Source organism: Salarias fasciatus, chromosome 11, assembly GCF_902148845.1.
Source record: "Salarias fasciatus chromosome 11, fSalaFa1.1, whole genome shotgun sequence".
NCBI lineage: Eukaryota > Metazoa > Chordata > Actinopteri > Blenniiformes > Blenniidae > Salarias > Salarias fasciatus.
Window position 1 is genome coordinate 14015604 of NC_043755.1, and position 25887 is coordinate 14041490.

Sequence of the window (25887 nt, forward strand, 5' to 3'; positions counted from 1 at the left end):
TCAGACAGCAGTAATTCATGTGGAGATAGACCTTCACTTTGGTGAACACAATGTAAACATGAGCCAATCAGAAGTGAGTAGTGTTAGAACCCACCTACCTGTCAAAAAAGAAACCAAGGGGTAAATCCATAAACATATATACTTATACATTTACTATGAAAAGGTACCTTGTTCATTGAAGCTATTTTGTGTGTGGATAAAAAAAAAACAATGACAAATAAACAAAAACTAGCACAGTAACCATTTTAAATGAAGCACTGGACTCAGACAAAGAGCTGAGGTGGATATGAGGGACATTTCAATGGTCCTCTGTTGTAATGACAAAACATCTGAACATTTTGACTTACACTGCTTGTTGTGCTGAACTGTAAGACTGTTTTGCCTCATGATCTTAGAGTCTTGAGAATATAATTTCTGTTTCAAGAAATTAGTCAAACCATTGGAGAAAAACAGTAAGTCTTGAATAGTCACAACTGTCATTATTTTCTTAACAGATGACTCTGCATATTGACTTTTAAACTTCACTCTGGCTCTCACGTGCCCTGGTGGCAATAAATACTTCATGATAAGTGCCTGAGCTGCAGATTACTGGATTGGTGAGCGGCGCTGTTGAAATAATTTCAGACACTACTCCTATGAAGATAATGGGGCGTGAGCAGCGTAATGACGTCAACACACGGCGTCGTGACGTAGGTTGGCTGACGGAAAAAGAAAAAGGAAACGAGTGCCGCAAGAAGCCGAAGCTCATCTGTTCGTGTGTTCGTTACTTTAATTCAACAACATGAATATCGATATCGACGCGTGGCTGTAATAAAACTACCAAAGATGGTAGTTAACCTCAAGACAACTCGGGAATTAATCAATCCGAAAGGACGAGACCTTTATCGCTACGCTAGCTAGCTAATGTTAGCTCCCATGATGGGCAAGTGAGCGTTACCGAGCGAGTGAAATATATTAAAAAAAAAAACAATATAAATGTCGCGAGGCTGAAACCCGGGGAGGAAGAGAGAGTATTTGCGCGTGTGCCTTTAGCTACCTCGGAACCGTGTGGCCACTGTTTACATGATGAAGAATTGCGAGTACCAGCAGATCGACCCCCGGGCGCTGGCGGTGTCCCCGCTGTCGGCGCAGAGTCACCCCGAAAAGAAGGAGCAGCGGCCGCGGAGGAAATGGGAGGTTTTCCCGGGGAAGAACCGGTTTTTCTGCGATGGACGGATCATCCTCGCCAGACAGAGCGGCGTCCTTCCGCTGACACTTGGCCTTATCGTTGTCACTTGTGGCCTTTTCTTTGCTTTCGAGTGAGTAACGGGGGATGTTTTGTTCCTTGTGGGTGATCCTGGTTGCAACATGTAAAGTTCTTGGTTTCACATTTGTTGGAATGCGTTAAAGAAACAGTAAACCTGGTTGTTTTTGCAGTTGCCCTTTCCTGGTGACGCACGTGACCGTCTTCATACCTGTGATCGGTGGGGTGCTGTTTGTGTTTGTGGTCACATCCTTGCTGAGGACGAGCTTTACAGACCCAGGCATCTTACCCAGGGCCACCCCAGACGAAGCTGCAGACATAGAAAGACAGATCGGTAAGGCATTCACCAGTTGCTCACTCACGGTGAGGCAGATGGGGTAAAAGAGCTTTGCCATATGGGGAGGTTTGTTGTTGGATTGCAGACCAAGACCTAAGCAGCTTTACTCTGTCGTGGTTGCAGTTCAGAAAAAAAAAACAAACAAACCCAAAGCATGCTGTGATTTGTGTTGTTTCATGTATTGTGCTTCTGTCTGATTACTTTTTGATAAAAGTATTTTCATCTTCTTTGAAGATACCTCAGGATCCTCTACGTATCGCCCCCCTCCGCGAACCAAGGAGATCCTCATCAACCAGCAGGTGGTGAAGCTCAAATACTGCTTCACTTGTAAAATGTTTCGCCCTCCTCGAACCTCCCACTGCAGCCTGTGTGACAACTGTGTGGGTAAGGATATGGGGGGCAGTACCGCTTCTATCTAAAAAATGAAACACAATGGAAGGCACAATTACTGACGGATTGATTTCAGTCATCTTGTATTGTGCTGGCTGTTTTCACAAATCCCTGTGTGAGGTATCAAGCATGTGTGTGTCCTACCAATGCTTTTATATCGCATTTTCCAACTTTAAATTGATTAAACACGTGATCCAGGACAGGCAGGTTTCTGACACAAGGATGTTTATTATCCATCATGGTTACCTGCAGGATGTTGGTCATTGAAATGTTAGGACACACTTCATCAGTTCCAACAGTCATATTTCACCAGTATCAGTTAAAACGTGTTGCAAAATTGCATTTGGAATATTTGAGTTATTACAATCGTTTCCACGTTTGTGTAGCGTTTTTTGTCCTTGTGTGTGCCTTCTCATTGTCTCCTTGCTGGCAGTTAAATCCTGTACATCCTTAAAATTGTACATCCTCTGTGTTTGGGAAATGCTTTTGATAGGCAGCGTTTAGGAGATATACGTCTGTTGTTTACACAACATGTTGAGCTTCTAATCTGTGGTTTGTGGGTCTTTTTCCTCGCCCTCACAGAGCGGTTTGATCACCACTGCCCATGGGTGGGAAACTGTGTGGGAAAACGGAATTACCGCTTTTTCTACAGCTTCATCATCTCTCTGTCTTTTCTGACATCTTTCATATTCGGCTGCGTCATCACACACGTCACCCTGCGTGAGTACTCTGCGCTCTCGTGTTGTTGTCACGTCATGTAAGAATCCCTGTATGCTTTACTCAGTTATTTCCTTTTCTATTTCAGGTTCTCAAGCACTAAAAAGCATTGTTCAAGCCATTCAGGAGAGTCCTGGCAGATATCCTTTAAACTATTAGAAATCAGACTTGTCTGTTGGTTTTTTTTTTTGTTGTATGAATGAGATCTTTTTGCTCTTGTTTTTGTACCAACAAAGTTACTGTAGACGTGGACGTGTGTCCCTCTGCTCCTCAGGATAAGCCCACACTTAATAAGATCAAAGAGTTACCCTCCAGCAAAGCAGTGCTTTCAGACAGACGGCTCTCCAGGAGTAGGTTTGCTGCCTCATGTTCTTGTTAGATGATGTCAGTAGCCGGACAAATATAGACATGAATGACCATGGAGGGGTTTGGTTCGTTACCCTCGGGGGGGGGGGCGGTGAAATAATACACTCGGAATATGCTAAAGAATAGTGCCTGCTAGCTGTTATATTGATACTTTTAAATCTATCGAGTTAGTTCTTAAGACTTTGACAGTTTAATTGAATTTGCGGTCATTTTATAAATCCCCCGACTACACGATTTAATGAAGACACTGACACTAAACTGTTGTGGGAAGTGTTCATGTCTGTCGTGCAGTTTCCTGGTTTTGATCAAAGTTTAAGAAAAAAAAAACAAAATAGGTGTGCATTTCAGTCCCGCCTGTTCTGTGCTACACCTTTATTTCTAACAAAGCTGTTGTGACATGAGTTCTGTGTTGTAACTTTCCCAGGAATGCTGTCCTGAATGCTACACAATGCATGTTGGATTATTGCTGTTGAGACTTTATGAGCCACGAATGCAGCAACAGCTTACGAATAGTACAAAGGAGCCTAAACAGCAGCCGGAATGGATCAGTTACAATAAGCTGTCAGGATGCAGCTCGTCCACAGTCAGTCATTTCCTGTTTTTATTGTCTTAAAGCATTTTCACTGCATTGACAAACTTCAATTGAATCACAACAGAGGACGTTGTTAAGCGTCCTCCGTCAACTTGTTTGGTGCTCAAATTGAAGTGTTGACATGTGGACATGTTGAGGATGTTGAGAAAGTAGCTGGAAAAACAGTGACTTCACTCCAGACTGGAGGAGTTTGTCTCTGTGATGGACTGGGGATCAACCCTGCCTCCGTCCAGACGTAGCTGGGGTGGACGCCATCGACCCTGGAGTGGTTGAAGTGATGCTTAGAATGGCGGGAAGACGGGAGGAAAACATTAATTTGTCATAGTCTCTTCAGTGATCATTGGTTTCTAGAGTTTACGTTGTTCCTTGACTGTTTTTTTTTTTGCACTGTGGTGGAACTGGTGATCTGTTTCTTCTCCATCTGGTCTATTCTGGGCCTCTCAGGCTTCCATACCTACCTAGTGGCCTCGAACCTCACCACAAATGAAGATGTAAGCAGCAGCATCTCAAGAAATGAGTTTAATATCCGCGTTAACCAACAGCAGCTGCTGAACTGACTTTCCATGTCTGTTGTGTCAGATAAAGGGATCCTGGTCCAGTAAACGAGGAGCAGAGGATTCTGGGAACCCGTACAGTTACAATAACATCATAACCAACTGCTGTGTGACCTTATGTGGGCCCATGCCCCCGAGGTGGGTACCGATGTCGAGAGCCTTCACCGTCAATCCGGTGTCTCCCTCATCATCGAGCTACATTTCACCGACCGTCTTCTGCCTTCCAGTCTGATCGACAGGCGAGGTTTCGTCCCTCCCGACGAGGCGGCTGCCACCGCCTCTGCCTCGGAGATCGAGCTGCCTCCTTTTGTGGCCAAGAGTGACGTCAACATGGTAGGATAAAACAGCTTGTGGTCGCTCCGTCCCCTCCCCCTCCCCCAGCGAGTCCTGACCACCTTGTAGTGTCGTTAGGCTGCCCCCCCCCCCCCCCCCCCCCCCCCCCCCGCCGTTCATCACACTCCAGCTTCAGTCCACCACGTTTGTTCCAGCGTTGTGAGAAGCATCGCAGACTTTTCATTTGTATTAAGTGTGAATATGGAGAAAAGCATGTATTCTGTTTTTTTTTGTTTGTTTTGAAAGTGTGTTCATATGTTTGGACTGGATAACTCCATGTGGGCTCAGTGTTGATTCCTTCACTGAAGCTAAAATGAGGCGGCAAAAGGAAAAGTGCTGAGTAAGCACTGCGCCGCCCGTGTCCGTTCAGAACAGAACGTCTCTCCGCAGCCACTTGTTTCACCGTTCGGCCTCGTTAGGCAGCTAAAAGTGCAGGAAAAGTGGACTTGAAGTTTTTGGAGAGGTTCAGCTGGCAGAAATGAAACCATTCGATGTCATTGTTGACTTGCTGAGTCAGACTGTTTGACGTCTGCAGTCGGGTCGTGGTCAGTTTTTTTGTGTGGGTCAGGAAAAACGCCTTCATGCACTTTTTGAGATTTGTTTTGGATTCTCCGGCTCACACCTGAAAGACTTCAACATGTTGCTGTGTCTGGTCTTGGTTATTGTTCTACTCAGTTTGCTCGTGCAGGTGCTTAAAAAAAAACCAGACTGCCGTGAAAGGCTCATAGTTTTGTGAGTTATTTCCCATTTGTTTGATGTATAAACTTAGCAGCATTTGTTATTCATTTCATTTTTATTGCGATTAATATGACCTTTTTTTTAAATCATAAAGAACAAAGCAAAATACACTGAAGTATTTCAGTTTCACTAAATCTAAAATGTCTGGAACATTATTGCTAATTGTGGGATGAATAAGCCTTCATGTTGTATTTGATTTTTTTTTTAATGCACCTGTGCTGTATGTTCTCGTGAGGGATTCACAGAGGATTACATTTTTACATTTCCTCTCATTATTTGAACGCACAGCGACAGTGTGGGATTTCTCATTAATCACTCATGATCACATGACTTGAACATTTTTGTCTCAACATTGTCAACGTGTCAAATAACTGTTGTCCCTTATATTGTTTTTTTATTTTCTTAAAGCATTTTATATATTCGCAGTACGTATGCCTCAAGTGTTCCTTCTTGTATTAAATAAACATTATTTTTTATATTTTCAAATTTTGAGTCTTTGTTTGAACTTTTCCCTTTTTTTTTTTTTAAATCTTACCTGACTTTCCGGTTTTCAGATTCTTTTTTTTTTTCTTTCTTTCCTTTTTTTTTATTGACAGCTGGATTTTTGTACGATGAACATGTGTATCTGTTGAAGTGGACGAATGCTTTGACGCTCAGTGTTGTGCTGTGTATCCATTCCACCCTGCCAGGAGGAGAACTGTCAGGACTTTTCTTTGTCCTGCACAGCCTGACGCGCACAGCCGCATGTAGACGGTTGATGGTAAGAGTAGGGTTCAACGTGGAACCGATCACGCCCGCTCCTCGCATCCCGCTCACCGTGTCTTCATCCATAACATAGTGGACGGTTGTTGCTCGTTTGCGCCGACCCGGCGGCGCCTGGGGCAGATCTTGTGGTGTCGTGCATGCTTCACTACCGTCCGTTCTTCCTCTCATTAACATTTGCTCACTCGCTTTTTTACCGGAAGGAACTAGTGCTTTTTTTTTTATTTTCCTCTCTTTGTTCTTCCCTGCTGTTCCTGAAAGGCGTTGTGCATGCGGACGTTCTCAGCGGAATCGCTTTTCTCCTTCATGTTCAGTGTTTGAGTCACGTGAAACGCAGGTTGAAGCAGCTTTCTAATTATGTTTGCGCCCTTGTGATCTGTGGTCACCTTCGTCTGCGTCTCACTTCTCCTCCGCTCCTCTCTGTTCTCCATTCTCTTCCTCATTTGAGCGGCAGCGCTGTCATCAGGCCTCACTGTGCACCGAGCTTCATCACCGAAATCACCTCACCGAATATTCTCTGCATACTCACCCTGCTTCTGCCTTTTTAATCGTTTTATCACCACAGCTCCTTTGAGTTTTGTTTTTATATCTTTTGTTTAAGGAGTCTCTCTCTCTCTCTCTCTTTTTCAACACTTCTCCATGCAGTGCGCTCAGAGCACAAAGGACGTGTTGGAGCGGGTGGTCCACTCGTCAGACCTCCACGGCCTGTGCTCTCCAGGGACCCCGAAGACCTCCCCCCTGGTCCAGGAGGCCTCCGGCACCGCGGCGCCGACCCCGGCGCCCTCCCCGTCCTCCAGCTGCTCCCGCCAGCAGGCCCGGCCGCCCGCCGTCGCTCCCTGCCCCCCGTTCAGCAGAAGCAGCAAGAAGGACCCGCTGCACTCCATTAACCCGGCTTTCCGCCTGGCTTCGCCCTCGCCGTCGCTCGGCCGCACCACGCTGATCCTGGGCGACGCCCCCGACATCGGCTTCGTCCCGCCGCACTGAGGGAGGGAGGGAAGGGTTCTCGCGGCGGCCTCGTCCGGCTGCACACACCGCTGCTCCGTGTTCTCACTGTGGTGGCCGAGGCGCTCGTGGCAGGTTGGACTGTCAGTTGAGTCCCGTCACTCGTGTCCAGCGATCTTAGTAACTCTTGGAAGCACAAAAATAGAGATATTTTTTTAGCATCTTTTTTTAAGACAGCCTGAACATGCCTCCACAGCTTCTTCCACAGAACCTCAGTGTTTTAAGTTCGAGCTGATATCTTATGCAAACAGGCGCTCAGACCTGAGAATCCTGACGTTCTGACTGTGGATGCGAGTGAAAAAAAAACGAGCTCTGACCTGCCGGCTGGATAGCGAGCCGCTTCAGGACGATCAGCCTTACGTCCTGCGCTGTCACCTCCATCCACATCATCCTGAAACTCCGAGTGTCTAAGTCTTCACTCTGAGCTGTCTGCCCCTCTGTGATCAGCCCCACATGTCAGAGGGATCAGGCCGGCGTGCGTCTTTCATTTCCGTGACTTGTATCACTGGAAGGTAATTGGAAAAGGATGCTGAAAACGAGCACAATGGAGCACAGGTGTTTGGTTCTTCTCGTATCACAGTGTGACGCTTGTAGTATGTTAGAAATAGCAGCATCACATATTTTGAATTGTCCACTATGTTGCTTTATTTGATATTTTTCTATTATCCAAAGTATTTACACGAAGTCCTGCTGCCTCCTGTCAGGACTCAGCAGTATTTTCCGCCGGCACTCGACACGTTTCTCTGTGAGCATCTGATTTGTCTTCTCCTTTCGGAGGTTGCGTGCGGACTGTTTCCTGTCAGCAGTGTGTTCCTGGTCCAGCCGCGGTCTTCGCGTACGGACTGTTTGATGCGTATTAAATGTTTCAGGATTGTCGATACGGACCTTTTCCCTGCTCGCAGCGTGAGACCTGGAGGGCAGCTCCTCCTCATGAAACAGCAGGAGTCCCTCTGAGCCACTAGGGGGCAGGATGTGAATATTGATTGCAGGCTAGCTTGACATCAGTTTAGTGTCATGGAAAGCATTAGATGGGCCTTTTGATGTTTCGTTTGTATTTTTTATTTATTTTCTATATGAGCTTTGAAGCTGTACATAGGGTGTAGGTTCACGAGGAGCCATGTTTGCTCGTTCATCCGTCTGCAGTGGGATCCGTGGGTCATGTAGGCAATCACAAGCAGTGCTTGTATGAGAATATTTTGTAGGCTGTCACAGTGGAACTGTAACATTTGGTCAATAAATATGATCATTTTTTTGTTGATGCAGGCTCTTTGGGAATCTTTTTTTTTGAAATTCGAAGGTCTGTTTTTTTTCCCCCTCTTTTAATCTTCACGATTGAAGTGCGGATTCAAACAGAACAGGGTATTAAATCGCACAGCAAAAAGTCTGTGTTTGGTTCAAACAAACCCGAGTGACTTCAATCTGACCCATTTTAAAAACTAATGTGGTGCAGACAGGGTTCTTTCTTCCTGACAGCTCCCTCATGGAAACAATGAAGAGATGCATGTCCGCCACATGTGCTCAGACAGACAGTCATCCAGCAATAAAAAGGAGAGTGTGCTCATCAGACAAACACAGTGTGGACACCAGCTGACGCAAACCTGCACCGAGAGGGTGAGGAGTTCAGCTGCGATGCTCCCCTCGCAGTAAGCTCCATACGCACTCATTGTAGAATAAACTGTCAGAAATTTAGACCAGATACTTCAAACTAAATTCATCTATGTAGCCAAAGAAAAGTGTTTTGCAAAAGTGCTTTGAAAAATAACATGAAGTACCAGTCTTGTGCTGTGTGGTTTTAAGCTCTTACATGTTCAGATGTCCTGCTGTGATTTAGTTCGGAGTGATCAATACAAGACAAACAGCTCATGTGTGATCGGCTTTGTAACAAAAGGCTGAAATGAATGAAAAGTTATTTTCGTAGCGTCGGTTTTGCTTTATACTCACTCCATTGGCTCTTTCACCAAATTTGTCAAGGTCTTTTGAAGTTCCTCTTCTTGTAAGTCACTGTGTGATATCTTCCAGAGTTGCAAATACTTTTCTAGACATTATTTATGAGAATTAAGCTTTCAGATTGACGGCATTTTTGCATGCGGATGATGAGAGGAGAGGCTGCACATGTCACCACTGTGTACAGAAAAGTGAGAATGTTGCTTTAAGCTTTTCCAAAAAACGTCCTTTTATGGAGTGGCTTCTTTTGCATGCCTGCGACAGCTGGTGCCTCCTGCACAATAGTCACTTTCAAAAAGAATGCAAGAAAACGTCTGGATGCAGCTTTAGTGGAATTCCTCTGTCAACGCTAAACGGCGCGCTCGATACACTTGTAATGGATTCACAAAAAAAAAAGGGGATACGAGGAAAGAGCTTTTCTCGAGCCATAAATTCATCATAAAGCATTTATTGGATTAAGATCAGAGACTTTACACTTGCAGAGCACGGACTGTTGCACAACAGAACAATATAATTTCCATGAAATACGATAACCTTAAATATATACATATTACTTCATGTGACTTCAAAAGACTCCCCTCTGAGGCATGTCAATATGGCAACCTGTATATCTGGAGCTAACGTGAAGCAGATGGTCGGACTGTTGGCTCAGGGAAAAAGGGAAGCATCGCAACTCCTGCAGCTGTGCTGCGTGACCGCAGCCCTCCACGGCAGGGCACAGCCAAAAGCTGCGTGGATGGGTTTGAAATGTGTCTCAACGCAGCCAAAGGAGACACCAGGCGACTGGCCGTTGGTTTATTTGGGAGCGGCGCTGGTTGCAGGTGATTATTCGCTTGCCGGAGTGTGCCATGCTCTTTAACCCCGGACCGGTTGGGGCAGGAGGCAGAGCAGGCCACCCAGCGAGAGCTTAAAGACCTGCTGTTCAGAATCACAGCGTCTATTTAAACGGAACAGCCGCGCTTGACTTCAAAACAATTCAATTTCAGCTTAGTTCTATTTATGTGGCACCGATTACAACGTAGCCGTCTCGGGGCAGTTTGGCCCTCATGAGCAAACGGAGGTGACAGCGAGGAGGGAAAGCTTCCTTTGGAAGAACGGGACTCAGAGGTGAAACGGTAGACCATAAACAGAGCAACAAACTGGCATCAGACAGCAATCTGGAGGCAGACTCGGTGTGTGCAGAGGGCACAGATCACTGTCAGTCATCCTGCTGTACCAGAGACCAGAGATTACTGCTCGAGTGTTAATCACATACAATGGTAACATATGCATACATAAAGTGTGAGAAAAGAAGAGAACCTACAGACAACATAGAAGGTCTTCCAGCTGTCTAAACCTTTGGGAGTTAAGCTGAGGAAGTGGTCCTGCAGACATACAGTAGAACTCAGAGCTTTATCAACCTGGACAGACTTTAAACTAAACTAAAATTTGGAGTCTGATGTCTAAAATTCCAAATAATCCTCGTCTCCGCTCAGCGTTCTGATGAGTTATACGACATCAGACGCTCACAGAAGGTAAATGATTAGATAGTGAATTTCATAATTTTTTGTTTTCGGTTGGTATGTTTCTCTTACATAAGTGCAGCGATAATCAAAGTATATTGCCTATTGTGACATCTTCTGGCCAGTGAACCTTATCATGAAGCACCAACACCCACATACACACTTTCCAGTGACATAATGAGTTTCCTCACCTCTTGCTAATAAATTCTCAAAACTGAGAGTCTAAACCTGACCTTGACCTCAATTTTTTAACCGAGAAAATACAAGATTAGACCAGAGCTGCTGATGAGTTCTGACTTGATTCACTCTCTTCATGTTCATAGAAACCAAAAGTTCAGTTTCCCGGACTGAAACCTGAAGCTACAGTGTGTTTTAATTTAGATAAACTCTTGCAGGTGTTACAGGCGAGTTTCTACAGGGCATGATGTCTCTGTTGTGCTCTTTGTTTTTCGAATGCTTGAAATCTACCGAGTCGATTCTGAGGACTTTTTGAGTTTGACGCCAACGATGATGTTACTGTTTGCTTCTTTGTATCCATTTTAAGCTGTCCAGCTGTTTCTTTTTCTTTTTCAAAAAATTGATATTAAACACATTTTGATTTGAATAATTGTGGTTCCTTCCATTGTCTGGAGCCCATCAATATCTGATGCTGCATTTTGTGTAACTCTTTCATTTCCCCTCAGCTGATTCCTTCTCTGCATGAGCAACATGCAGCAGTCCCCTCACAGCAGGGAAAGCCGCCTCTTTCACTGAAAACTAACAAATTCCACCTCTTTAAAAGAGATAACCGAGCTCTGGTTTATCTTCCGCTGTCATCCGCTGTGTGATTCAGCCTTCCTCCTTCCTCTTCTCCCGGCTGCATTTGGCCCTCGCCGTCATGTGTGCAGCCGTGTGTCACGCTCTCACAAGTCTTTTCCTCATCGCTCGCTGCCCGGCCAAGTGCAGAAGCGATGAAGTACCCCTCGCGAACGGCACAGGTGACTCACGGTCAGAGCTGCTGTCAGCATCGCTCTAAAAAAGCGCCGGACGGCGGAGCTGGATATAATTAACCCTGTGCTGAGCAGAGCAAACAGGCCCGAGGGGGGCCGCAGCTGCCAGCAGGCGCAGTTTGTTGCCTCTGCCAGTGAAACATGAAACAACTGAACCCCGTGGGTACCGCGCACATGGCGGCTGAAGTATCCGAAACCCGGCTGTCACGACCCAACGGCGTTCTATCCTTAAAGGCATTTCGAGTACGAACGTGGACGTGTGCAACAAATTTCTTCCACCAAAGGGTTTGGAAGCAGGTCAAGTTCTGTTAACCTCATGCACTTTTTTTTTTTTTTTTTTTCGTTAAATTTAACTCGATGAGAATGTTTGTGTGTGCACAGTTTGGTCAGTGCTTATCCGGTGTTTGTTTAATGCTTTTCGGAGAATATCTTTGGGTGTAACATGGGTGGATTTGATTATCTGTGTATTTGGCATGGTGGCTTGTGTCAGCTTCACCTCAAAGCCTTGTTCAAAGAGTGGAGAGGGGTCAAACAGCCAGTGCACAGCTGCACTTTCAACTCCTGTGCCATCAACAATTCCTTTCTGTTGGAACAAATGCTGATATTCCTGATATATAGTGCTATTTCATTGTATTTTGCATTATTCCTGCACCGTGCCAGAGGCCTTGGTTTTTGTCAGTGGAAAAATATACCTGCGGTTTACGTGCTGAGGTGGAAACAGCTCTCCATGGAAACCTGAATATGTGCCACGGAGCTGGATCAGTGTACCAGGGCACCCGAGGGTCAGACCTTATCACGTCGGCTATAATCATAAAGTCTGCTGGCTTCAATCAATCTGCTGAAAAATGCTTCTGTTGCTTATCACAGGTGAAGACTCGCCTTCAAACGGATAAATTCATATGATACAATAATATTCTGATGGACCTCGTGGTCGACTGTTACATAAACCATCTAAACTGAAAATCATCCTTTGATACAAAAGGACAAGTGCATTTTTCTCTTATTGACTTCATTAGGAAACTTCCTGTCTGTGGAGGAACAGTTGGCGTATAAATCCCATTACTACAATGAAAACTGAAAATGTTTGCGCTCATGTAGTCTTTGTTAAAAAAAAAAGTAAATATCGAAAGAAATCTGCGAACAAACAACCCGACAAACGTCGGGTTATTTGTATACAGGTGAGGGTTATGTAACTTCGTTGATTACAGGCCATCAAAGTTTCCACTGAGAGGAAGAACAAGTTTTTTTTGTTTATTTGTTGTTTTTCTTTATTATTATTGTTTTTAATTAAAAAAATATATGTTAAGATACTATGACAATCTGTAAATTATTTCCAATTTAGTATGCTTCCTTATATAGGCTAGTGAAGATATTTTGCAGATAGTATATAAATATTTTCTCACTCATCCTGTTTGGAATGCAACAACAACAGCAACAACAACGACAACAACAACAACAACGACAAGAGCAGCTGCTGCAAAAAGACAGATTTTCTCAGAGTGGAGGCAGAAAGACATTATGAAAACCTGGTTATATATAGATGATGGCGCAACAACCAGTAAAGGCCACTGAACTACTTGTACTTGATGATGGCCTGGGTGTCGGCTGCGGCGCGGCAATAAAACGTTGGAGCAAAAAGAGATGTGACAGACAGATAGAGACTCCGGCGTGCGCTGAGTCACACAGCGGGGGCATGACCAGACGTATTCCCAGCATGTTTTTGACCTATAGGAAGCGCCCGGAGAGGCTCCATGCTCCAAACATGCTTATCATGTGTTACTTAAGGAGAGGTTATGTAAAACGGGGAAAGGTTGCAATGGGACAGTCGGCGCTCCAGCTCCATCACTCTGCAGCGTGCAGCCCGGAGCGGTTTCGAGCATAACTGAGCCCTGCCTTCTTTCACTTATAACACTGCATAAATCTCAACCCTTCGCCGGAAAGCAGCACACGAACTTATTACATTACAGCGATGGAGCAGAGGCTTGTTTGTGTTCAAAAGCCTGCTTCCCCCCACACTCATAAACACTTCTTCATCCAGCGAGCGTACTTTGTCCTTTTGATCATAAAAGCTCTTAAAACATTGAGCGGGAGCCTTTTTTTTTTTTTTTTTTTTGACCCGAAGTGCGATAAAATTCACATTGGTCTGATCCCATGATCCCTCCAGGAGGAAGATTTAAGCAGTTTGAATGGCGATCTGACGAAAGTGCTGCTGACACATTTTCTTTTTATGAGGCTCACATTTGGACGCAGGTCTCAGCCTGACATGGGGGCTGGATGGAACTGGCTCTGCTGTTTTCAGATGTTGAGTAGGATCGCTTACACAAGTCAAACCCTACTGCAGCGATCATGACCTTAACAGACGTCGTTTCTGGGCGAGCTGCTCTGCATCTCAGCTTTGTTTGACCCCAGTGGTGTCCAGTGAGCTCCCACAAACGCTCTCAGGTTTGTTACTCTTTCCCTAATCTCCCCTTGGGTGCATTTTTTCCTGTCAGCTACTGAATAGGGGAGGGGGGGCGGGAGAAGCGGGATTTCTGGGAATGAAATTAGAGCCTGCTGCTAAAAAGGGGTTCCCTCTCACTTCTGGTAAAGGCTCCAGAGAGCAGATGCAGCCAGTTCTTTGCTTGGGAAGTTGTTTTTTCTTTTCTTTTTTACAATACAATGTCCACACCAAGCACATGTGTTGTGAAAATTACAGAACCGGTTTGTTTTATATGGATTTATGGTCAGATTTGTTGACTCAGCAGTATCTCCACATTGTCAGCAGCTGTCAGCCTCTCGCCGCTGCGCTGGAGCTGCTTGGATTTGAAGATTTCAGAGTAGCAGCAGTCATTTTCCACCAACACGGCTGCGAAGTGAAGCGACCACAGGTTTATTTTCCTTCTTTGTGCTATGTTTGACGGTGACATTTGGAGCATTTCGGGATCCCACGGGTGGGGTGGGGTGGAGGGCCGTGAAAATTTAAACTCCAGTTAAGGAAGCTTTCCAAGTTACGATATCCCAGACGTACAGAAGGAGGCGGCGAGGGTGTTTTATTACCGAGCCTGTGCATTCCTCTCTTAAACATAGGCTCCCCTTGAAGCAGGAATAAGAGCATGGAAATATCCCCGCACTTCGCCGGGAGCTTCAGAAGAAGACAGAAATACAGAACTGAAAGTGTGCAGACCATTCAGACCCGGAAACAGACTGGCTGTGAAAACCGTTTTGTTACCTGGCTTCACTGCGTACCTTTCTTTTAATCCATGCCTGTAAACACGCTTTGATTCAAGTGTTTGTCCCTCTTTACATAACACCCCATACATTCCTCACACTTAAACCTCTCAAGTCAAACAAGTCAAACTTTTTCTCAACCCATTCAGGGAGTAAGGTGAGTCAAGGCTTACATAATGCTTATGCTCGACTATATTTGACCATTCAGCTCCCAAGCACTTCAGCTATGCAGTAGCCTCTCAGCGCCCGAGTTGTTGCCAGGCCTTTGACGTAACTCCAGACCTGCAGAACCTGTCTGAAGCGATTGGACAATTAGTGAATACATTTCTGCCGCTCGTGACATCAAAAGGTGAAATGGCTCCAAGGAGAGGGCTGGTTTCAAAGCACTTGCAGCATTGTTTAGGAAGTCATGGGAGGTTAACCTCACATCCAGTTCAAAGTAAGGCAGCGTAGCTCATGTTTTGCTTTCCGTTTAGCAATAATAATGCTCATTTTTACATCAGGGGGAATAATAATGAGCAATTCTGCCCAATAACATTATATCTTTTTAAAAAAAAGCAAATCAATGAGATCTTACACTTCTCCATGTTTTTATCATGGTGTTTCAAATTGTAATCCTTGAAGACTCGGCTCTGTTTCCACACGAAATGAGTAGCTGAAATCATTAAAAACTCACCATCATCATTACTTCTCTTTCACTGTATTTTGCACATGTGAACAGCAGGATATCAGTCTGGAAGATGCTTAGATGGGTGCACTTTCTCATGCTGCACACTGTTTTCCTCTGTTTAGCGCTACTCTAATAAATCAAGCGGCAACTGAGAGCGTCTGACGTCAGCGGCGCTGCCGCTTGCGTAAACCCACTCTCATGGATTTGTCATATGGAGCAATCCACAAAAGTAAACGCGCTCTTATCACACACTCTCACTATCACAAGTGGGCCCCGCGGTGTCCAGGGTGACTGGTCAAGTCAACCTGGTTATATAGACAGGTTATCTGCTGCGGTGGCAGACTGACCCTGAAAAACAAGTGGAAACAAATCCAGTTCATTCACAAAATGAGAGTAGATTCAGAATAAAAAATGAAACATACAGTCTAATATCACACACGTGGTGTAATTGGAAGAGCTGCGCTATTTTAGCCACGGGGACACAGCCTAAAAGTGAGCATGATGCACTTTCTAACTATAGCAAACACTTGGTCCTCTCGTGTAACGTGCACGAGCGAGCGCTGGTGCTGAATGATTAAATGGTTTTGAGGAAATATCTTCTACAAATTGCATGGCTGCTTAAATACAGAAGAGGCCTTTCAAAGGGTTTCATGTAACAGAGTTAATCTGCCTTCACACGCTTGGCTTTTCATTTCTTATAGTTTGGCAACGTTAATTTAATCTGTTGTTTGAGAAGGATCCTGAAGGCGAGGGAAACCTGCCCAGCTGCATTGTTTACTTGTCTCAATGCTCACAAGAGGAAGGCAGATGAAGAGATACCAACCTCAGCAGCAACAACACGCTGTGTCTGTGGTCGGTAATATGTCCTCCGGCCTGACAGATTACGTCACGATGTTTGATCATGGATAGAACAGGAACATGCGCCTGTTTAATGCATCATTTGTTTAAGGTGTGTTTAAATAATGGCTATCTCACCGCGCCTACAAGACTCACAGTCTCAGTTGTCATGGCTCCAGCAGGATCCCATCTCAGAGACCGGCGGAGGAAATAGTAACAGTGAAACGACAGAAACAAAACTTATGAATGAAACACAGAAAAACGACTGCTTTCTGTCTTATTCGGATTCATTATTTCTGTCCACTTCAAAAATGTCTTGAACTTCCTCATGTGAATGTCTTCCTCCTGGGGATCAGCGTATGTCAAGTGGAGTGATATTTGTCGTGTGTCATTGTTCGAGTGTTTCACATTCAGGTGAATACTGGCTCCGCTCGCAGGATGCACAGCTGCCACGCACCAGGTTATTTATAGACACATGACGCAGATGCCTCACATCGGTACCTGGCAGCACCCTCGGCTGGAGACGCCTCGGCCCGCCCGCCCCACAACGGTGGATGGTGTTGCCATGGAAACGGGACTATGTTGACATCACAGCATTTCAAATTGCTTGTGTGAAGACGGAGCCCACGTTGAAAACACGGCCTGGCCTCCTGGGGGTTTGTGAGATGTTGTTGACCTCAGGCTGTGTGGTTTTTGACAACATTACGCACACACACATACACACATACTCAGGGAACACGTTCTGACTGTTGCGTCCATGCCTCGGTGCAGTGGATCACGTGTTCCCATCAGTTTGTGCTTTATTGCAGTTTACTAAAAGCTCATATGGATCAATCATGAGACGAACTTTACTCTCTTGTAAACATTTTACAGGGACATAAACTTTCTGTCAGACAGGTATCAGAGGTGTAGGGTTTTAAAAACGATGATATATCATAAAAGAGGAAACTACTTATATTTACACACGCTGCGTTCGCTGTCAAATTACACCCTGGAACAATCTAATGGCCTGCTCATCACTGACGGAGTCACGTCTGCTATTGTGAGTAACGTCTACCGATGGGCAAGGATCCTAATAAGTGATATTTAGCGCATTTATGCACAGTACAGGCTGAATACTGGACCAAATTATGCACAAAGACAATGAGGTGTGTTCATCATCCGCTCCTGTGGGAACACAAACTGAAGAGTGGCTGTGACCGAACGGGCACTGAGACAGACTGACCAATAAAAGTACAGAATGCTTCAGATGAACATATCTCCACATTTTTACACTTGAAATCAGACATGCATGTAGTTTAGAACAGAGGAATGTCTTTCTATCCTCAACAATCAGTGGTCGTGCTGAAAGAGCATCTATTTATTTTTTTCTTGGTTTATACAGCGTACCATAACAAAAGGTTTAAATGTAATGTATATTCCTGTAGCTACAGACTTTAATTTTACACATTGTGGATAAAGAAACACATCAAAGCCCTTTTCTGCTTCAAAAATCTACCTAAAATTACTAAAACGATCCCAGTCTGTGACTGTCCAGCAAAAAATGTGATAAATGGCGTTGGATCCTGTATCCAACCATCTACTGGGCCACTTTATCTAGTTCAGGGCGGCGGGGTGTGAGGCTGGGTTGGCCTGAGACGATCCCAGCTGACAATGGGTAAAAACAAGGCAACACCTTTAACCAGTCCATCACTTGACATACAAAAAGACAGACAGTCACACACATTCACACACACACACACACACCTACGGCCAATTTGCAAGTCACCAATTAACCTAATTTTTATGTTTTTGTGTAGCAGAAGGAAAGCAGAATGACTGGAGCACAAGTATGAAAATCATGCAGACTCCACCTGTAGGCTCTCAAGCATCAAACTGGGGACGTTCTCATAGTGAGGTGAGAGAACTAACCACTACACCTTGCTGCATCCATGTTTTTTTTTTTAATTTCTGACAAACCCATGAGCTTAAAGAACAGTAACTGTAAAACAATAAAGTATAATAGTTTGTATTTTTTGCTGTGTTTTGGTGCCTGAATATTTTGTGCAGATATTTAAACAACACTATATTTAAACAACGCAGTGTCTTGAAGAGTTTAGTTAATATTCTCAAGCTTTAGATGGCATCAAAGGTGCGTGATGAGACGCCTCAGTGCAGTTTTTAGTGGTGGAGCCTAATTAAAGGTTTAAAAATGTCATTAAAGGGATCATCAACTTCGGTGGTTTGGTTGGTGGAGTCCACTTTTTGAGATGACCTGTATTGTGAATTTACAAAGAAACGAAAGGGAACACTAATGATGGTCCATCAACAGGTCTGATGACTGAACTAATGGCAGGATTCAAGTGAAAGAATCATCGCAACAAACCTGAGACAGGTCAAACGAAAAGCACCTGCTTCTCAAAACGACACTGACTGAGAAGAGCCTCATGTTATCAAATTGTGGTGATCGTTTTCCTGCATCCAAATGTCTGTGCACATCTTCTAAACAGATAAAAATAAAGTTTTATTTACTTGTCAGACCTGTTGAGGTAGACAAACGACAAGAGATGAATAGGTGCACTGAGTACACCGTGCTTCTTGTCGCAGGGCGTCATGAGTAATGAAGGGTGGGGAGCGAAGCTCAGAGATTAGCAACCTGAAGTCGTCACAGCAACGTGAAAAGGTTGTTGAAGGTAATTTGAATAATCCAGTTTGGACCAAAATTACCAGTTTTATATAATAATAATAATAATAATAATAATAATAAAAAGCATTTCTATTAGACCTTTAACTTATGATACTAATTATGAAGATCTTGTGATTTTTGGGGGGGTCTGATTTGCAAAAAATTGTGGAATTATTATGAAGAGCGCTGCATTCTTTAAACACTGAAACTGTAATCCTTCTAATCTATAATTTTGACTATGAGAGATCACAGGGAGCATCCTGTGGATTACTCTGATCTGTGTGGTTCCAATCAGGTTTGCACGTGTCAAAGAAACACAAAAACACACTTCTTACATTCTTATCAGACCTGAGAAATGTTTTTTATGTTGACAAGAAGGTGTTTGTCGCCTAGCTTCTGGCCTCACTGTATAATGTCTTTGAAAAATCAGAGATCAGCAGATGGTGTTGGAGTTTATCTGACCCAAGGAATAAAAGCAGAGGACTGTGTTTAGCTGTCAGGCAGTGGGGTAATGTGTGTGACTTCCTGTCGCTCTGGTTTTGTCTTGTGATGGCATGAGGTGGTGCCTACAACCCACAGACGGTGCTCAGGTGGTGCGCCTCGTCCAGGATGGCACATCAATGACAAATGTGGCAAGAAGGTTTGCTGTGTCAGTCAGCACAGCGTCCAGAGCACGGAGGAAATACCAGGAGGCAGGGCCATCGTCATTTACCAGAGAACACCGAGATTGGCAGATCGCCACTGGCTCTGCACAGCTGACGGCAGGTTCACACTGAGCTCATGTGGCAAACGTGACAGAATCTGGAGACGCCGTGGAGAACGTTCGGCTGTCAGCAACATCCTCCAGCATGACCGGTTTGGCAGTGGCTCAATTGTGATGAGATCCTCAGACCTTTGGTGAGACCACCAGTCGGTGCAGTGGGCTCTGGGTTCCTGCTGATGTATTCCTTATCGAACTCATCTGGGACGTCATGTCTCACCTGTAATGTAATAATCCCATTTTTATTTAGAGTACGATTCCAAATCCAGACTGCCATGAGACAGTAATTTAAATTTACATTGATCGTTTTTGTTATTTTGTTCTCAATTAATTCCATTATGAAATAATAAATCTTTCAGCTGGAATCTTTCATTCATTGAGATCTAGCATATTTTATTTCAGTGTTCCCCTTTTGTGTGTGTGTGTGTGTGTGTGTGTGTGTGTGTGTGTGTGTGTGTGTGTGTGTGTGTGTGTGTGTGTGTGTGTGTGTGTGTGTGTGTGTGTATAGACACACATATTTGCATAGGTTGAATCATAAAGTACACAAACAGTGACAAATGAGGATGTTTGTCTAAAAGATCATCCTAAACAGTGTGTGTGTGTGTGTGTGTGTGTGTGTGTGTGTGTGTGTGTGTGTGTGTGTGTGTGTGTGTGTGAAGGAAAACCCTGCTGAGGAGGAGAGGCCGCCACAGTGCGTCACATGAAGGGTGTTTCCTGCGCGCGCGGGGCGTCCACGATCAATGGACAAACGCGGCAGCCAATCAGCGCGCGCGTGCAGCCTGTAAGCCCTCCGGACCTGCCTTATGAATCGGCGCTTTGCAGACTGACGGGAGTTCAGCGTTCAGCGGCGCACACAGGAGGAAGCTGCAGCTGATCCTCTCTCTGTCTCTCTCTCACACACACACACACACACACACACACTCTCCTCCTCCTCCTCCTCCTCTCAGCCAGCAGCCGGATCACTCAGGAATATTTATCCCCGCTACTCCCGCTGAAGGCTGAGACACAGGACGCCTGCTTGGTTCCGTCTGGGAGTTTTTTCCGCCTCACTTCGCTGAAGCTGACCATGTCTGGCGCGTCGGACCACAGCCGGCGGTTCTGCGTGCTGTCCTGGGATCAGGTGCAGCGCCTGGACTCCATCCTGGGGGAAGCCATCCCCATCCACGGCCGGGGGAACTTCCCCACGCTGTCCGTGCAGCCCCGGCAGATCGTCCAGGTAAACCACTTCTACAACTTTTTCTTTTTTAAAACTTTTTTTTTATAAAGAGCAACATCCGAGTTTGAAAAGTCCAAGTCAGAGTGAAATTTATTATATTTAATTTAATTACATCTAATCTAGGAGATACTTAACTGAAACAGCCCCCTTTAAATATTTGGTTAGTTTAATAACTAGTGTTGTAATTACATACCTAAAATAAAAGATGACTTTCTGCTGCTCCCTGCAAACCCCTCAACGACCCCTGGTGGTCTCTCCGTCTCTTCCATACATGTAGGCTGTTGGAACTTTCCATTTGAATTTTTTTCATCACACATTCAGCCACAGTTTTTTTTTTTGTTTTGTTTTGTTTTTGTTTTTTTTTTTTTGTTTCCTTCTTCAAACTCTTTCCTTGTCAAATATCTTACATTCTTTGTGCATCAGTCTTGTTTGATGGCTTCCACTCCTTCAGTCTGTGTGATACTCTTCAAGCACTCAGCTGTTGTGTGGGGGATGCATGGATCCACAGATCCATAGCGAGGAATATACCGGTGGCTTCACTCACAGCCTCTGAAGGAAACAGATGCCTCTTATGCACTGTGGCAGGATCACCTTTCGCTTCCCCCTGTGGTGTCCCTTGATGGTTGGCGGCGCATGAAAGTGCAAAGAAAATGCCCTGTTCAGATTTCAGAATGAACTTATTGCCGTGGCACGATGCCTTTTTCCATTTCTCCTGACACACACTGACACGTCTGAGATGAGCTCATGAAGAATGTAAACCCCGGCGCTTCATGCTTGCGGTTGTGGAAACATAAATGTGCCGTTGAACATACAGAAGGCTTAAATGCAGGTTTGAGTCCCAGATGTGGAAGCTATTATGTTTCCCTGAAGCCCAGAAGATAATTTTATTCTTCTGAAGCCTGAAGCATAGGAGAAGGCTGAACATGAATCATCACCAAATCCTCAGCGGTGACGCATGCTGTATGGTTTAAATTAGATTTTTATCACTTTTTTTAATTGTTGCCTCTCCTTTCCTGATACCGTGGACCTTTGTCCTGCCGCGTGGTCGCCGGGATAAACACACTTGTCACATCCACAGCAGCATCACGAGGACTTTCAAGAGTTATAGTGTTGTAACTGTGAGCCTGTGCTCAATCGCACCTGCTGTTGCTCCTTAAAATACGAGTTAAAAAGAATTCTTTTTTAGAGAAATCACAGGGATTCTTGTCCCACTTGTGCTTTTTTGTAAAATCTTATTAAACTTCATGAAAGAAGAAAACATCAGAGGCTGCTTTGGGTGAGGTTAGACGCTGGCTTTTCTTCATGAGGCGTTTGCTTCACAGATACAAACACAGCTTTAAGCTGAGCTGCTGTGTATCAGGGTGGCTACAGACACCATTGCTTATGTTTAGAATTTAAACTCCTCTGGTTTTGTTCCCCGACTCCTCCGTGGGCTGGGGGGAGCTGACTTACCTTCAAAAGTGTGTTTGTCTGAAGCCTGACCCAGTGTGTATAAATAGAGCCGTCATGTTATCTGATCACCATGGGAGAGAGAGTTAATAGACGCTAATCTGACAGGTCACTGCCAGAAAGGAGATTGAGGATTGCATGTCGGCTCTACAGACTCATTTGTGGTCCAAGTTTTGCCGTTTTTCAAACTATCTGCACCTGTTTGCTCGGAACAAATGTGCTCGGCAGGTTTAGCGCGCACAAACAGTGGGGAAGGCGCATATTTACACTGTGCTTCACGCGGTGACATCAAGTCACTGTGCAAATTAATGTGACAAACTCTTCAAATAACCAGCCAGATAAAAGCCGGTGGCTGGAGGTTGTGGACTCCTCCGAATGCTTTCATCACGTCCGAAAGTTCAGACAACACGTTTTAATGACACATGCTGGCCCCATGAGCAAATTTCATCTTTGTCTTATTTCACCACTTTCGGTTTGTTCTTTTAAGTGCAGTAATGTGGGCCTTCGCTGTCAGCTGGAGGTCGTCCTGTTCAAATGTGGCTGCACAGAGTCGAGACGCAGATGTTTAAACACTGCAGAGGTCACCGAGCCAGAGGGAAGGGCAGCACTTCTGACCCTTTTGACCTGTGATGCCGCTATTTCACCACTGAGCTGCTCTTCCTTGGTGTCTGGCAGCTCTGGCCCTGAGCAGAGTTGGGAAAGTTCTGTATCTGGTCAATATTGTGATTCTTTGAACCCTGACAGTCTGACTCAGAGGAGTATCAACCGGAGGGGACCTGCCATCTTCACAGAATTAAACTCATGTTTATATGTGATTATATGAACTTTTGGAGTGTACATCAAAAACATTGATTTCCTCTTGTAAGTTTATGGATTTCAGCGTTGTTATGGATGTCATTTCTGTTTCATCAGTAACACATTATTTGTGTGTTTGCTTGTCCAGGTGGTGCGGATGAGGCTGGCGGAGAGAGGCATCTGTGTTAAAGACGTGAGGCTGAACGGCTCGGCGGCCAGCCACGTGCTCCATCAGGACACCGGGCTGGGCTACAAGGACCTGGACCTGATCTTCGGCGTGTCTCTAAAGGACGACCAGGCTTTCCGTCTGGTGAAGGACGTTGTTCTGGACTGCCTGTTGGACTTCCTGCCGGCCGGGGTCTCCAAGGAGCGCATCACGGCACTGACCCTCAAAGAGGCCTACGTACAGAAACTGGTGAAGGTCTGTAACGACACGGACCGCTGGAGCCTCATCTCGCTGTCCAACAACACGGGGAAGAACGTGGAGCTTAAGTTTGTGGACTCTTTACGGCGGCAGTTCGAATTCAGCGTGGACTCCTTCCAGATCTGCCTCGACTCTCTGCTCCTGTTCGACCGCTGCTCGGAGACGCCCATGTCCGAGAGCTTCCACCCCACCGTGATCGGGGAGAGCGTGTACGGGGACTTCAAGGAGGCCATGGATCACCTGTGTCAGCGGACCATAGCCACGCGCAGTCCCGAAGAGATCCGGGGGGGCGGCCTGTTGAAGTACTGCCACCTGCTGGTGCGCGGGTTCCGGCCCTCCTCGGAGGCGGACATGAAGCAGATGCAGCGCTACATGTGCTCGCGCTTCTTCATCGACTTCCCCGACATCGGCGAGCAGCAGAGGAAGCTGGAGGCTTACCTGCAGAACCACTTCGCCGGGATGGAGCACAAGCGGTACGAGTGCCTGATGACTCTGCACCACGTGGTGAACGAGAGCACGGTGTGTCTGATGGGCCACGAGCGGCGCCAGACGCTCACCCTCATCTCCATGCTGGCCCTCAAGGTGCTGGCGGAGCAGAACGCCATCCCCACCGTCACGAACGTCACGTGCTACTACCAGCCGGCCCCGTACGTGCAGGACATTAACTTCAGCAACTACTATATTGCGCACGTGCAGCCGCCTCAGCTGTCGCCGTGCAGTAATTCATATCAAACATGGCTGCCCTGCAGCTGAGCACGGCGCGACCGCACTGGACTGGAAGCCGGAGAGTGACCCATGTTTGCCAAATGTGACTTGACTAAAACAATCCTGTACTGCTGTACATCTGATTGAGCCCACATTTTTTTTTTTTTTCTTCCTCAGTTGTTTCTCTTGCAAAACATCTGTAAGATTGCTGGTCATTTCTGAGATGTAGCGATTATATCTTATTTAAGTATTAAGAAAAAAAAAAAAGATGTCTTTTGGAAACCCATTGTCAGAAATACATTTTTGAGGACAATGAAGCTGGTATTATTTTTATACTCTGGCTTTATTATTTTTTTTTTTAATTACCTACTGGACCAAAGATGTATTTGTAGCTCTGAAAGGGAATGTTGTTATAATTCCAAGTGCCTAAAATGAACCATGAAATGTCGTGAAAACATCTGTAAAGTGAGAGCTGTGCATCAAGTGTTTTCTAGGTTACGCTGTCTCTCTTTTCAGGAACAGAAGCATTCTTTTTTGCGAGATTAAAAAAAAAAAGGAAAAACTCCAGCTTTGATTGTATTGTGGTTATTTTATGTTAACTCTGGCCTATAATGATTGTTGACATTTTGATCTGTGGGTTGTTAGGGCTGCAGTTAGTTTGAACCTGTCATTATCTGAGCTGCTACACCGCTCGGTACAATCGAGCTGTGTATTGTCACGTGGCCACAATAAACTGCGTGCTTTCGTTAAAAGCGAGAGGCTCTGGCTGCCGACTCGGACGTAGAATGGCCGTTTGTCCGGCCCTCTTCAGTATGGGCGGGATGGAGCCATGTTTGTTTGCTCTACACTTGATAAGCTGATGACAAGGAGCTGGTTCATTTCCAGTAACCCGGGCCATTGAAATGCATATACTGTTGGCTGGAGTAACTTGCATTTTGTTAAACTGGGCCTGAGGATCCATTACAATCCCAGGACATGAACCATAAGGAGGCTTTTCTAAAGCACAATGGCTTCTCTCTCCTCTGTGATACTAAAGCTTTTTAACAAAGGCCGGCTTGTTCTCCCACCCATGCTACCACTGGAGACCCAGCCCTGCTTGCTTGACTGATACTATATCCATGTCATTTTGTTTGAGTCGCACTCAAATCTTTCTCAGCAGAGCCAGGAGGATGAAGATTACTATAAGATGCAGCTCAAATAAATTATGAACAGACCTCAGGTCTTCACTAATCTTGATTGGCTCAGTAATTTCATGTGATCTGAAAACTGAGTATAGGAAGGTTAGTTTTTGCCTCACACACTTTTGTTCCCCTTTCAAGTGAAATAAAGACGTGGTTTTATCTGTGATAGCAGGGTGCTGGTCTTGGACACAGAACCGCTTCATGAAGAAAGAGTAGCAGAGCCAATAAAGAGCCGTAAAGCCAGACAGGTTTACACCAGACTCCCTTGAAATAACATACAAAACTTCCTTATTTTGTACCTTCCTGGTTGATCGTGCTTTTATATCTGTTGTGCTGCACTTCAGAGGCATGAATTCCCTGAGAGTAAAATCATAAAACAATTTACCAATATTTAAAAGTGACACGTGACTATTTAAACCTTCGGAGGATCTTATCGCTTCAATATTAGCACAGGAGTTTGAATGTTCTCCTTGTGGGCTTTCAGGAGGACTTGGATCTCTTTCCACACT

At 45.1% G+C, this 25887-nt stretch overlaps 2 protein-coding genes across 2 annotated transcripts; both read left to right on the forward strand.

Annotated features, from left to right (window-relative positions):
* The first annotated feature begins 699 nt into the window (after window positions 1-699).
* On the forward strand, window positions 700-8293 carry zdhhc18a (zDHHC palmitoyltransferase 18a). The gene is made up of 9 exons (XM_030102755.1): window positions 700-1298; window positions 1417-1577; window positions 1815-1964; window positions 2553-2690; window positions 2776-2827; window positions 4034-4136; window positions 4225-4337; window positions 4427-4532; window positions 6678-8293. Exons 1-9 carry the CDS (start codon window positions 1063-1065, stop codon window positions 7014-7016), a joined length of 1398 nt encoding a protein of 465 aa, XP_029958615.1. The 5' UTR covers window positions 700-1062; the 3' UTR covers window positions 7017-8293.
* Window positions 8294-20463: 12170 nt separating this feature from the next.
* Window positions 20464-24493, forward strand: tent5ba (terminal nucleotidyltransferase 5ba). The gene is made up of 2 exons (XM_030102765.1): window positions 20464-20824; window positions 23217-24493. The coding sequence occupies exons 1-2, from the start codon at window positions 20675-20677 to the stop codon at window positions 24243-24245; spliced, it is 1179 nt and encodes a 392-aa protein (XP_029958625.1). The 5' UTR covers window positions 20464-20674; the 3' UTR covers window positions 24246-24493.
* The last annotated feature ends 1394 nt before the right edge of the window (window positions 24494-25887 follow it).

Bases quoted from the DNA above. Each gene is read 5' to 3' on its own strand.
- zdhhc18a (XM_030102755.1), top strand. From the start codon at position 1,063: ATGATGAAGAATTGCGAGTACCAGCAGATCGACCCCCGGGCGCTGGCG. The intron at 1,299-1,416 runs GTGAGTAACGGG...TTGTTTTTGCAG, and splicing joins GGCCTTTTCTTTGCTTTCGA to TTGCCCTTTCCTGGTGACGC. The intron at 1,965-2,552 runs GTAAGGATATGG...TCGCCCTCACAG, and splicing joins CCTGTGTGACAACTGTGTGG to AGCGGTTTGATCACCACTGC.
- tent5ba (XM_030102765.1), top strand. From the start codon at position 20,675: ATGTCTGGCGCGTCGGACCACAGCCGGCGGTTCTGCGTGCTGTCCTGG. The intron at 20,825-23,216 runs GTAAACCACTTC...TTGCTTGTCCAG, and splicing joins AGCCCCGGCAGATCGTCCAG to GTGGTGCGGATGAGGCTGGC.